Source organism: Vulpes lagopus, chromosome X, assembly GCF_018345385.1.
Source record: "Vulpes lagopus strain Blue_001 chromosome X, ASM1834538v1, whole genome shotgun sequence".
Taxonomy (NCBI): Eukaryota; Metazoa; Chordata; class Mammalia; order Carnivora; family Canidae; genus Vulpes; species Vulpes lagopus.
Genome location: NC_054848.1, coordinates 6,414,910 through 6,427,367, shown reverse-complemented (window position 1 = coordinate 6,427,367; position 12,458 = coordinate 6,414,910). Strand labels below are relative to the sequence as shown.

The 12,458-nt window shown below is 56.4% G+C and overlaps 1 protein-coding gene across 1 annotated transcript in view; it reads right to left on the bottom strand.

The window, feature by feature from the left end:
- Positions 1–12,458, bottom strand: part of TBL1X (transducin beta like 1 X-linked) — a 210,983-nt gene that overhangs the window by 5,430 nt on the left and 193,095 nt on the right. Inside the window, exons 11-15 of the mRNA XM_041740580.1 lie at positions 10,939–10,999; positions 6,303–6,424; positions 3,635–3,709; positions 3,099–3,226; positions 1,275–1,440 (exon numbers count right to left, since the gene is read on the bottom strand). Of these exons, the coding sequence (XP_041596514.1) occupies positions 1,275–1,440; positions 3,099–3,226; positions 3,635–3,709; positions 6,303–6,424; positions 10,939–10,999 (552 nt within the window). The remainder of the gene's footprint in view (positions 1–1,274; positions 1,441–3,098; positions 3,227–3,634; positions 3,710–6,302; positions 6,425–10,938; positions 11,000–12,458) is intronic.

Sequence of the window (12,458 nt, the reverse complement as noted above, 5' to 3'; positions counted from 1 at the left end):
CCCCCCCCCGCCCCCGTCAGGGTCCCTGCTCAGCGAGGAGTCTGCTTCTCCCTCTCCCTCTGCCATTCCCCACTAGGAGGCTCTCTCGCTCCCTCTCTCTCTCAAAAACAAAACAAAACATTGAAAAAAGTAAAATCTTTAAAAAAAATTAAAATGTCTCAAGGAGTTTTGTGATTTATACAAAGGGGGGGGGATGGGATTTGACGACTTTGGCAGTAGACGGCACCTGACGAACGCGCTGTCATTTTACAAATCCATCCATCGTGGCTTCTAGCCAGGGTTTCATGAATAGACCGTGGCATGCTGTTCCTGGGATGTGTTTTCCAGGAGGCCCAGTAGGGCCGGGAGGCTCAGCCGGCGTCAGGCTGGCTCCACGCAGGGCCCACCATCGTGTCTCCTTCCGCGAGAGCGTGTGGTTTATGGGAGGCAGCCCCGGGAAGCCTGAGGTCGTGGTGATTCCTGCACCCCTACACCAGCTAATGGGGCTCATCCGCCACCCACCCTGCTACAAGGGGGACATGGACTTGGGCACGTGAACCCACCCGAACATCAACTGGGCTAAAGGGAATGGAGAAGGTAGGTCCGAATAAAAGGGGGGCACGGAAGCCATCGGAGCCATCCTGAGATCAAACAAAACGGGTCATTGGCTGTTTTCAAGGACTCCTACCCACCCTTCCCTTCTACTCTTTATATTCAGATTTCTGTGGTCCTCAGGTATGGCCAGAGGTCCCCACGGTGGCTACATTTAATCAAATATGGTCTTTTCGTTCTGACCACAGGCCAATCCATTACTGACACAGCCTTTGCTACCCAAGCACAATATTTTCACTCCATTGGTGCATGTCATGAGCACAGCAACCCAACGCCCCTTTGCACTCCTTGATTTGCTCCGTGGAGCTACAGGTGTAGGTGGGGTGCAGAGGAGGCCAGGGCTGGCTGCAGCCCACCAGCTGGCGCTCCCGGAAAGCTCTGGAGATGCATGTGCCCAGGACAAGGATGAGGCAGGTAGAAGGTTGGATGCCAGGAACTCAGGACAAGTAGAAGATGGGGTGTCCCCTGTGGGGAAGACCCTCAGCCTGTATGGAGCACAGAGCAGGCGGCACGAGCGTGGGGCCTGCCCGGGGAGGCAGGGTTGGCTGCAAGGCTCCGACTGAGGCGACTCATCCCGGAGCACAGATTCTGCAGCCGCCGCTGCCACTCCTAGCCTGGCGCACCCTAAACACCGCGGGGGTTACTTTTGCAAAGGATTCGGTCACAGGAATCCGGGGCATTACCTGAGTATTCCAGATATGCACACACTTGTCAAAGGAGCCACTGGCCAAATACTTCCCGTCGGGGCTAAAAGCTACGCTGTAGACTGGTTCCTGGTGTTTGGTGAGCGTGTGGATGCAGACGCCCCGCTCCACATCCCACAGTCGAACCGTAGAATCAAACGAAGCACTAGGAGGACATGAGACAGAAGGTCAGCACAGGAAACACACTGGTTCCTATTTCCCTGAGACGTGGAACACGTATCATGAGGTTTTCTTTCCAAGCTTTTACGTTTCGGGAGACAATAAATGGGCACGCCTTTTCCAAAATGTGACTCAGACACCTTGAAACAAGGCCCCAGCTCTCAAACAAATCCTTTCCTTCCTTCCTTCGGGTGCTGTTAGTAGGGAAACAAGCTGATATCCGCATTAATGTCTCCCTGCGTGTCCTACCGCTGTGAATGATAAACACGTTCATAGGAGATTTACTACATTTTCTAAAGGGCTCCCGCAATTTAAAAGATAACATCTACTGTCAGCAACTAAAATGGTCCCAGGAATTTGGAAAAACAGCAAACTGAGCGAATACGACTCAATCCGACAGGAATTAAAATACGATCACGTCCGGATACGCGATCGCACTGTGGAGAGCTGCAAACAGGAGTTATTTTCAAATGTAAAAGTACAGCCGTCCTCTGTCTCACAACAGGTACGTTCCCTTTATACCTGCTGCCTGAAAGGATAATTCACGCTCATAACGGGTACCGTGTAACACAGACACACCGTCCAGGCCATCACAACCAACTGTACTGTGTTCTTTAGCGCAGTAATTTAAGGGGGCTTTAGGACAATTCCTTGAAATAAAAGAGAATTTTTGCCTTCGTGTTCTTCTGGTTTTAGCCCGTCAGTCGACGTAGGAATCCCTTCCGGTACTTTCTAAGAGATGGCCCTGGGTCGAGTCCTTCCTGCAGGGCGAGGCTGCCCACCCCACCGCAACGATGCACAAACCAAGAGGTTCCTCTCGGTTTACAGAAGGGTGCCTCATGCCCATATTTCCGCGCTCTCTCAAACGGCAAGAAGCAGCACACGGCTGTTTCTGGTAACGAAACATCCCTCTCGAGTCTCCTTTTTTCCAGGCAAAGCACACACCCGTGTTGCTTCTTCCAAACCTTCCAAACTAGACGCAATGATTAGCTCACTTTCGGGAGCTTCCAGACCCCCAGTTATCCGGCATTCAATCTAAGAATCTCCTCAGCTCGTTTTCTGAATATTCCTTTTAAAGCACGATACCTAGAGTAGTAGGACGTCACGTCCTGAATGGGGTCCCTTGAGCACTGGGACACCCCAGTTCTGGCCTGACTGGCCATTCCATTCCTCTCGATGCTGCTGTCACAGGGGGGTCACTACGTAAGCGGCTGGGTCAGGTGTGCCTAGAGCTGGGGGGTCCTCTGGCCTCGCTCAGCATTCTCTCCCACCTGCTGGTCCAAGTTGCCCCAAGTAACCACCCCCAGTGTCCAACCCGAACTCCGTTTCCTTTCTCGGTCTTAACAGAAACCTTCACGAAAGCCAAGTGCTCAAAGCCTGGACACAGAACTAGTGCTTCCTACCCACCTCATGGTCAAAACAATTCTTACCTCTACGTAGGCCTCACCCTATAGTCTTGTGTGCGCTTTCAAAGTGAGCTAATCATTGCGTCTAGTTTGGAAGGTTTGCAACACAACCTAGCAGAACGTCCTGTTCTCGTTGGTTACGAGTAACTCTTGCTGGCCACCCGGCTAGCGCGGCCACACAGCGAGCAAGGCTGCTCTTAGGAACCGGGGCCCGGGCTGTGGGCCATCTGCCCTTTACCTTGCTAGCATGATGTTGGAATTGGGGTTGCTGGTGGCTGGCCCGGTAGGACTCCACTTTATGGTGTATATCTCTTTGCTGTGAGCCTGAAGGTCATGGACACACGTGTCCTGCTTCATACTCCAGATCTGGAGAACATAACAGGAACAATGTGAGCAAATGCCGTTTGTCCAGCCAAGAATGGTTCGCATCGCTCATTCGGGAGCTCTTGGGCAGCTTGCCGCCCAGCGGGGAGTGCAGCTGCCCGGTCAGCAGGTCGCCAGCCAGAAAAAGCCCAGACAGAGAGCCGGGCAACATGCTAGGGGCTGCACCTGTGCAGAAGGCCACGGGGAAGGGAGTCTCAGCAGGAGCCTCAATGGACAGATAGGAGTTAACTGCATGCCAGCGACATCTCGTTAGTAACGGGGAAAAGGAAAAGCCCAGGCGCAGGCAGAGTGCCAGGAACAAAATCCTCAGCAGAGGAGCAGTGAATGCAAGCTCTGCACGAGGACGGGGCTGGCCAGGACGAGACCGCCCATCCTTTCAGACGGCTTTACCTTTAATGTCATGTCATCAGAGCAGGATGCTAGCAGCATTCCAGAAGGATCCCATTTGATGGCATTGACCTCATTCTGAAAGAGAGCAACGGGTTTAAAAGAGAAAGGCTGGTGAGCAGAACCGCAGCCTTCCAGCAGGGGGCAGCCGTGCCCCGCGGGAGCCACGAAGCGCCCGCCTGCCCGCAGCTGATCCGAGCCGCCACACTTGCCTCCTGTCTCCCTTTCTCCTACCCTGCCCCCCACATCTGCGTAAGTGCATGGCCATACCCTGGCCATACCCCCTAGGGGACCAGCACCCTCAGCCACGCTTCCCTGAGAAAAGAGAAATCCCTACTAGGAAGGGAGTCCAGGGAATTTACGTAAAATTAATTAATTAATAAGGGCAGCGCAAAACCAGAAGACCGTGGTAATTTAAAAACTGCCTTTGAGGGACGCCTGGGTGGCTCAGTGGTTGAGCATCTGTCTTCCACTCAGGGTGTGATCCCAGTTTAGGGATCGAGTCCCGCATCGGGATCCTTGTGAGGAGCCTGCTGCCCCCTCTGCCTGTGTCTCTGCCTCTGTGTCTCTCATGAATAAGTAAATCATTTAAAAATAAAATAAAATAAAATAAAAACTGCCTTTGAATGTCGTTCTCCTGCATACTTTTCACACGATGGCTACTTCCTGTCTGAATGCATAGGTAGGAGCATCCCCTTTCACGCGGGGGGGAGGGGTGCAGGTGGATGCAGGTGGGAGAGGTGGGAGCAGGTGGGGGACAAGGCAAAGATTTAAGACCTCTAATGTGCAAGAGGGTTTAATCCCGGTTGAGGCCGGGATCCAGAGGCACAAGGACACGCGCACACCAACACCGAAGTACAAGTGCAACGGTGGACAATACACCTCGAGGGGGGCGACGGGCCCAAAATCCAGAGCACGTGGCCGGCCAACCAAATACTGCAGCGCAGGCGCAGGGAGTGCTGGGGGGCAGACAGGAACGAGGCTGCAAACAGCTCCCCCCGCCCCGTTCTGGGGACCGGGTGACCCTGACGCTGGTCCTGGGTGGGGAGGGCCAACGCACCCCGAGGGACGTGCGTTTGGAAAGGAGCTCACCGCACCTACATGTGCAGGTGGCGGACGGGACGCTGGGCCTGGAGAGCGGGGAGGAATGTGGGGGCGAGGCCGTGGCTCTCGTGGCTTTCCAGCAGCTTCACTACAGCCCACTTGCCCCCGAGGGTCCCACGCGTGCCTAATGATGAGCTCCTTCCACACAACTAATTCCCCAATTAATTTCCCACTCCTAAGTGCTCCGGTTTGGATGATGAATTTTACGTTCCTGCTGCTGGTTAAGGACACGGAGTTTTGGACACTGTGAAGTGGAGAAGGTGACAAGGCCACCCCTGTGTTCCACACAGTATCGACAGAGTGCAGGCTGGAAGAAAGGAGAGGAAGGAGGCCCAGGTGGCCCAGGAGCAGGCTTGGGGCGAGCTACGGGAGGCCTGGGGGTTGGCCTAGAGATGAGGGGGTGCAGGACAGTGGGCCCAGGAGCCCGGAGAACTGGGTGCCCAGGGCCAGGATGAGCAGCGCAGGGCAGCCAGGGGGGCTGAGGGGTCCCAGAGGACGACCCAGGGGCACGCCTCCTAGGGCCCAGGAGTGCGGAGCTGGGGTGGCCCCAGCTGGACCCATGGGGACTCCCCGAGGGTGCAGCGAACGCCTGCCCCACACGGCCCTTCCGCTCCCTGCTTCCGCAACCCGCCACGATTGCCAGGACGCAGCCAGGGCTGGCTCCCGGGGTCTCGGGACGAAGAGAGCCCCACGGCACGCAGCGTGTGTCTTGGGCGGGAGGAGGAGCTGCGCTAAGACCCATTTAAAAAGGTGCTGGTGACGGAGCGGGACAGCGGGAGGCCGCCAGAAAAGGAGGGGGCTCAGGGGAGATGTTCCCAGGAGAGGTGATGCCTGCACTTTCAGAAGCAGGCACCTGTAGGGGCAGAAGCTGCTAGAAACGGTGAGGACGGTGGGAATCCAGCTGTGCTGAGGACGGGGGCATTTGTCAATCCCGCAGGTCTTCCAGAAGCGGGGGGCTGGGGGGCTCCAGGGAAGAGCCTCATGTGCCCACTAAGGAATCTGGTAAGAAGCCAGCCGACACCTCAGCTTCTTCAACTGAATGTTGTTATTCCCACCAAATTTAGGAAACCTCAGCCATTGTGGCTTCGTGTAACTTCTGCTCGCCGCTGTCGTCTTTTTCCTCTGTCTCCACTACACGTACGTGCTGGGGCTCCGGGCGTCCGCAGGCCAGCGGGCCTCTGAGGGATCGGCTCCGGCGCTTAGCAATCCCTTCGGGCTCACTTCTGGGAGCTCGCCTCGGCCTCCCTAACCTTCCTGCAGCCCCCACCCGCCCCGCCGCTGAACCCACCCGTTAAGGTCGTCACCTCCCACATTAAAGCCCTCGGTTCTCCGAGTCCCACTGGGCTGTTTTTCAGGCACACGGTTCTCCCCGCTCGGCCCACGCTCCCCACAGGCATCCCTGGCTTTCCGCGTGCGCGCACCGAAGCTCCTGCCCGCAGAACCCCGCGTCCGACAGCCCTTAGGTCAGCCCCTGCGCCACCGCCTGCCCGCACCCGGCTCACCCACCACCGAGGTGCCCCGAGCACCTAGTCGGGGCCCGGGGCCCGAGCTCCGCACTCATACGTACTGTGTGTCCTTGGAAGGTTTTGACAGGGCGGTCGCAGCCGAGTCTGCAGACGTGAATGCACATGTCCGTGCTACAGGAGGCGAAGGTAGTGTTGTTCTGCCAGTCGACATCGAGAGCGGGGGCTGCCGGGCAGGGAAGACGGGCACAGCGCGGTTACTACGGGCACGGAGCTCGGCGGACTGCAACCGACGACGAGCATCGTCGAGAAGCCTTATCTAGAAACCCGGCACAAGTGGTCCCAGGGCGGAGGCAGCCTCATCCTCACTGCCCTTACGACCTCAGCTTCCACGCGGGAACGAGGGACCCCGCGGGGGCTGGCGTGCGAGTCCCCGCTCCCCCGACACGGTGAGAGGGGCCGGGTGACAACTCGCGCTGCCTGCCACCTCGTGCACCTTGCTGCTTCCCGAAGTGTCACTGTGGCGGGCTGGTTTGTTTTAGATGGGAAGGACAGAAAAGGAGATGAAAAAGGTCTCATGGCCTGTGTTCAAGACACCTTGTTTAAAAAAAAAAAAAAAAAGAAAAATCTTCCTGCAGCACCTTAACCATCCTGGCAACTGGACGGTACTTATCCCCGTGGGGACAGACTGGGCCCGGGGCTCAGCACGCGTCACGCACACCCTTACTGCCCCCTGGGCCGGCCCAGGGCGGGGTGGCCGTGAGAGCTCTGTGGAGGGTTTGCGGCATGGTGACGGGGCTTCCCTGCCCGCAGCGCCCCCTTCCCCCCGACGTCCCGCCACACCACCAGCCTCCCTGCTCGGACACGTCCTTGCTTCCAGGACCAGGAGGTGGGTCCCTGCCAGCCTGTGATCGTGCAGGTTTCATCAACACATCCGTACGCGACCCCGTCTCGCGTCTGTCTCCACGGCAAGTCAGGGCTGGACTGGGAGGAGAATCCGGATGGCTCAGGAGGGCTAACGGTCACACCGGCCCTTGCCTTCTTCAGCCCTCCCCACGCGCCTGTCCTCCGAGGCAGGAGTGCTCGGGCGCCGTGGGGGGCGGCGGTGCAGGGCGAGCACTGGCGCTCTCGGAAGCCCCACGCTTCCCGGCACGCCTCCACGTGCGCGCAGAAGGCAGGCGGCGACCCCACGAGCCAGAGAGCGAAGCCCCCGGCTGCTTGCTGACAACGCCGCGCCAGCCACGTCCTGGTTCCTGGCCACACCCGCTGCAGTCAGGACATGCAGGTCACATGCTTGGAAACGGGACAACCTGGCAGGCCCATCGGGGGACAGGGCCTAGCAACTGTTGTAAAAATTAACCTCTGCCATCTGTACTTGGGCGGCTGGCCCCACCGTGAGTGGCCCCTGCCACCAGGACCCCCAGGGCCCTGCTCCGTGGGATCTCACCATCACACAGTGTAGCTAAGCGACAGGTAACGGGGTATAGCTATTCTGGGGGGCTGTGTGCACCCTCTGCCCACATGTGGGCCCGTGAGCCTCAATAATTGGTGCCACTTCAGGCACAGCCGGACTTTGCTTTTTCTTTTTTTAAGCCTAATTTTGAGAGATTACTGCTCCTCCAGGCTCCCCCAATGGTTGCATTTTGTGGCTCCACAGTCCAACAGCAGGACCCGAAGGCTGACATTGGTACAGCACTGGGGTGGGGGGCTATGCCATTTAAGACACGGGCAGCTCTGTGCCACCACCTGCCCAGTCACGGTCCAGAACCATCCCATCGTCCCAGAGAGTTGCCTCATGTCACTTCATAGTCACACCAAGCCCTCCCGGCACCACCCCTAAACTCCAGTCCACTCGTGGGTTCTCCAATTCTAAACATTCACCATCTCAAGGATGTTATATATAAATGGAATCATACAGCAGGTGACCTTTGGAGACTGGCTCATTTCACTCAGTAGAAATCTATCAAGCTGTTATGTGTCACCTATAATTTATTGATAATGTGTCCTTGTTACTGCTGAGTGGTATCGCATGGTTAGGCTCTGAGCTCGTGCTTCCTGCTGATGGTCACGGACGGTGGCCCTACCAGGTGTTCACAGGGAAGCCTACTAAGGCAAAGCAAGTTCTCAGATCAGCCCATCAAATGAGGAGTCTCTGAATGCTACGGAAGGGTCCTCCTTAAAAATCTATCTTTGGGGCGCCTGGGTGGCTCAGGGGTTGAGCATCTACGCCTCTGGTTCAGGGCGTGATCCCGGAGTCCTGGGATCAAGTCCCACATCGGGCTCCCTGCAGGGAGCCTGCTTCTCCCTCTGCCTGTGTCTCCTTTCTCTCAGTGTTTCTCATGAATAAAGAAAAATCTAAAATAAATAAATGAAACACTCTTTGTTTTACCCTGAAAAAGAGCACATTTTCTTTTCTTTCATCTTTCCATCCTGAATCGTCTCTGCTTAACATTAAAGAGAAAAAAAAAAAAAAAGAAAAGAGGAAATAACACCTGGAGCATAGTGAACCAGCAATGGGGTTTGGGTCTACCTTGCAGGCAGCAAAATTACAGGTGAGAAGGTCTCTCAGTACATAAAAAACACATGGTCTGTGGTCTTCTCGGGCCGGTGTGATGGAAAGCCCTTCCATAAAGTGTTAGAAATGCTTTGGGAAATACTACATTCTGCTCAAAAGCTTCATAAATGATTTATTATTATTTTTTTTGAATGATTTCTTTTTAAAGATTTATTATAATTGGGATGCCTGGGTAGCTCAGTGGTTGAGCATCTGCCTTCAGCTCAGGTCATGATCCCAGGGTCCTGAGATCAAGTCCTGCATTAGGCTCCTGCCTGCTTCTCCCTCTGCCTGTGTCTCTGCCTCTCTGTCTCTCATAAATAAATAAATAAAATCTTTAAAAAAAAATTATAATTATGGGAGGGAGGGGCAGGTGGATAGAGTATGCACAAGCCAACTCCACGCTGAACACAGAGCCTGATGCAGGACTCGACCTCACAACCCTGAGATGAAGACCTGAGTCAAAACCAAGAGTCAGACACCTAACCGACGGAGCCACCCAGGCGCCCCATAAATCACCTCTTGAAAGTGTCTGGGGACCCTCACTGATGTTTATCTTGGGCACATTGTTCTCTGAAAAGTAGAACCCAGAGCTGGGCTTCCGAATTCCCTCCAATCCCAGAGGTGAGCACGCTGGATGGCCTAGGGCTCTGAACCTGTTACTGTGTCCTCCGTGGCAACAAAGGTCGGGACGCTGCAGGCATTTATGCCAACGCACTGGAAAGCCACCAGGAAGGACAGTCCCACTGGCTACTGGCTTCAATACGCAGCCTGGAGCGTGAGTGGCCAGCAGATGGCAACACACGCAGATCCACGGAGGCCGGGGGAAGAAGACCGACCTCTTAACGGAGAAGGGATTTCCCTCTGGGGTGGTGGAAACGTCCTGGAACCGGGCCGTGGTAGTGCTGCCCACGACGGGAACGGGTAGTCGCCTGGCTAACGGGAACTCGCGCGTGACGCACACGGCCTCCGCCGCCGCACGCCACACAGGCTGGAACCCCGAGCTGCCTGCGTCCGGAGCCCCGCTCCTGCCCGGTGAGAACACACATTCTGGAACACGTTCAGCACCGTCCACGTCATCACTGGTGTCCGACGAAGGCAACGGTAACGACAAAAGTCACGGGCACCCCACAGGCGTGCCGGTGGGGCACCCAAGCCAGGAGGACAGCCACGGGAGACGCGGGCTCCGGCCCCGAAGCAGCAGGGTAACTGCGACAGCAGGGTCCCCTTGCTCCTTGAGGTACCGGGGAGTGACGGGAGCCTGGGGTCCACACATCTGAGCAGTCCTGCCTCGTGGACTGTTCGGCTCCCCGCAGGCCCAGGTCCCCCACGTGCAGCCCCTCCGTGGGCCCAGAGACGGGCAGCGGCGCGTCACCACCGCCACTGCCCGCCAGACTCGCCGACGCCACAGTCGGACACGCGCGTCCTGCTGAGGGAGGGAGGGGCGTCGGCCCCGTGCAGCCAGGAGTCTCCAACAGCCCAGGGGGGGTCACCCGGGCCCGCGTTAGGAGGCCCCATGCGGCGCCACAGGCATGAAGCAGCAGGTGCAGCGCGGCATCTCCAGACCGCGGGCTGCCCTGCGTGGCGTGGCCTGACCAAGCGACAGAGGTGCAGGCCGAGGGCCAGAGCCGTGGCCACGCGTCGCGGCGGGAACATGGAGCTCCACGGGCCCACGGCCCCACTCCCCGGCCGACAGGGCTGGCGCCTGCGCCTGCCGGAGCCCACGGGGCCTGTGCAGACCGTCTGCCTCCCCGGGCCCGGCGCCCACAGTCCCCTGCCAGGGCCCCGTGTGTCGCCGGCCCGGGGCCTGGGGGCTCTGCCGTGGCCCGGGTGTCCCGCCGGGGGAGGGCCCTCGGGACCCCGGAGGTCACCCTGGAGGTCACCCCGAGGCCAGCTGTCCGTGGCGTCCCGGGGCCCCCGGGGGAGCTGGGCAACGGTGTGGCCGCGGGGAAGCCCACGCAGCCTCCCCTCGGGCAGCAGGAGACGCCGGCGCCGGCTCGGGGTCGCTGGGCCGGGGACCTTCCAGTCCTGCGCGGGCCTGCGGCGTCTGTACCTGCGACCGGAGAGCTCGGCGGCCGCGGGGCGTGCGCGCCTTCCAGACCGCTCCCACGTCACTTCAGGGGACGTCTCCTGAGACTAGCAATTACCGGTTTTGAATTAGAAAAAAAGAAAAATCAGCAACTCACCGGAATGAAACGGAAACTGCTGCTTGGCTTCTCCTGTGTGGGCATCCCAAATTATTGTGGTCTGTGCTCCGCAAACAGAAAGAAAAAGTTAGTGACTCTTCTTCACGGGAAGATTTCTCTAGAAAAATTTAACATACAAGAAAAAGACCGTGAACCAGCCCCCTTCCTTCAACACCAACACTGAAGAGACAGAATGTGAGCCACAAAGGTCATTAATTTTCTTGTAAGTACATTAAGAAAAATGCGGGGGGGGGGGGGGGGCACGTCTGGGGCTCGGTTGAGCACCTGACTCTTGGTTTCAGCTCAGGTTGTGGTCTCAGGGTCTTAGGATCGAGTCCCACATCGGGCTCCCTGCTCGGCGGGGGGCCTGCTTCTCCCTCTGCTCCTCCCCCTGCTCATGCTCTCTCTTTTTCTCAAATAAATAAAATCTTAAAAAGAAATCGGTAAACTAAATTTTAATAATATATTTTATTTCACTCCACTGTGGCCAAAATAGTGTTTCAACATGGAATCCATCAGTAAACATTAACGAGGTATCTGGCATTCCGTCTTCGTCTAGATTTTTGGAACCCAGCATGTTTTATGCTTAACGGGCCGGATGGCTATATTTGCAGAGCTCAACAGCTACATGTGCGCCGGTGGCTATTGCCCAGGACACAGCAGCTGCTTCTGATCCTTGGATAACTGCCCCGACTGGGGGGTCAGGCCTCTCCCTCACCCCCACCATGCAGACCTGCTGAAAAACCTGCAGTGAAGCACCCCGACACACCTTTCTGGCACTTTCCTAAATGAAGAGCTATAGAAACTGGCTTTTCTGACACCTCCCCGACCATCACCCCCTGAATTGTGGCCACTGCACACAGCAGAGCAGTGTGTTACACTGGGGTCAGGCACCAATTCATGAGTCTACAAATAGGGAGGACAAAATTCTCTCCACATTGGCGGAGAACTGGCAAAGTAAGTCCTGAATCCTTAGGAACTTACTAATATCAGGAAGACACTCAGGGAAGCAAGTGCTCGATGAATGCCACAGGAATTAAGTCCTAATCAACTGGAACTTTCACCTTAATTGAAACTTTTCCACCTCCCTGTCCAAAGCACTTAAGATTTTGCTTTAAGAAAACTGCTTATATTTTGCATCAACTGCAGAAGAAATTTTCAGAGCACCAAGTATCTTTGAAACTTGGGTCTCTGAGTTTGGGACCAGCTCAGACAGATGAACTTTTGTTTTGCTTTAAGATTTTACTTTTAAGTAATCTCTACACCCAACGTAGGGCTCAAACTCACAACCCCGAGATCAAGAGTCGCACGCTCCACTGACTGAGCCAGCCAGGTGCCTCTAGGCCAACTGTCTTTGTTTGGTGGAGTGTCACTCTTTTCTTTTTTGTTTAAATTAATTAATTAATCTACTATTTACTTATTTATTTATTTATGGGGGGGGGAGCGTGCAGAGACACAGGCGGAGGGAGAAGCAGGCTCCATGCAGGGAGCCCGACATGGGACTCTATCCCGGGTCTCCA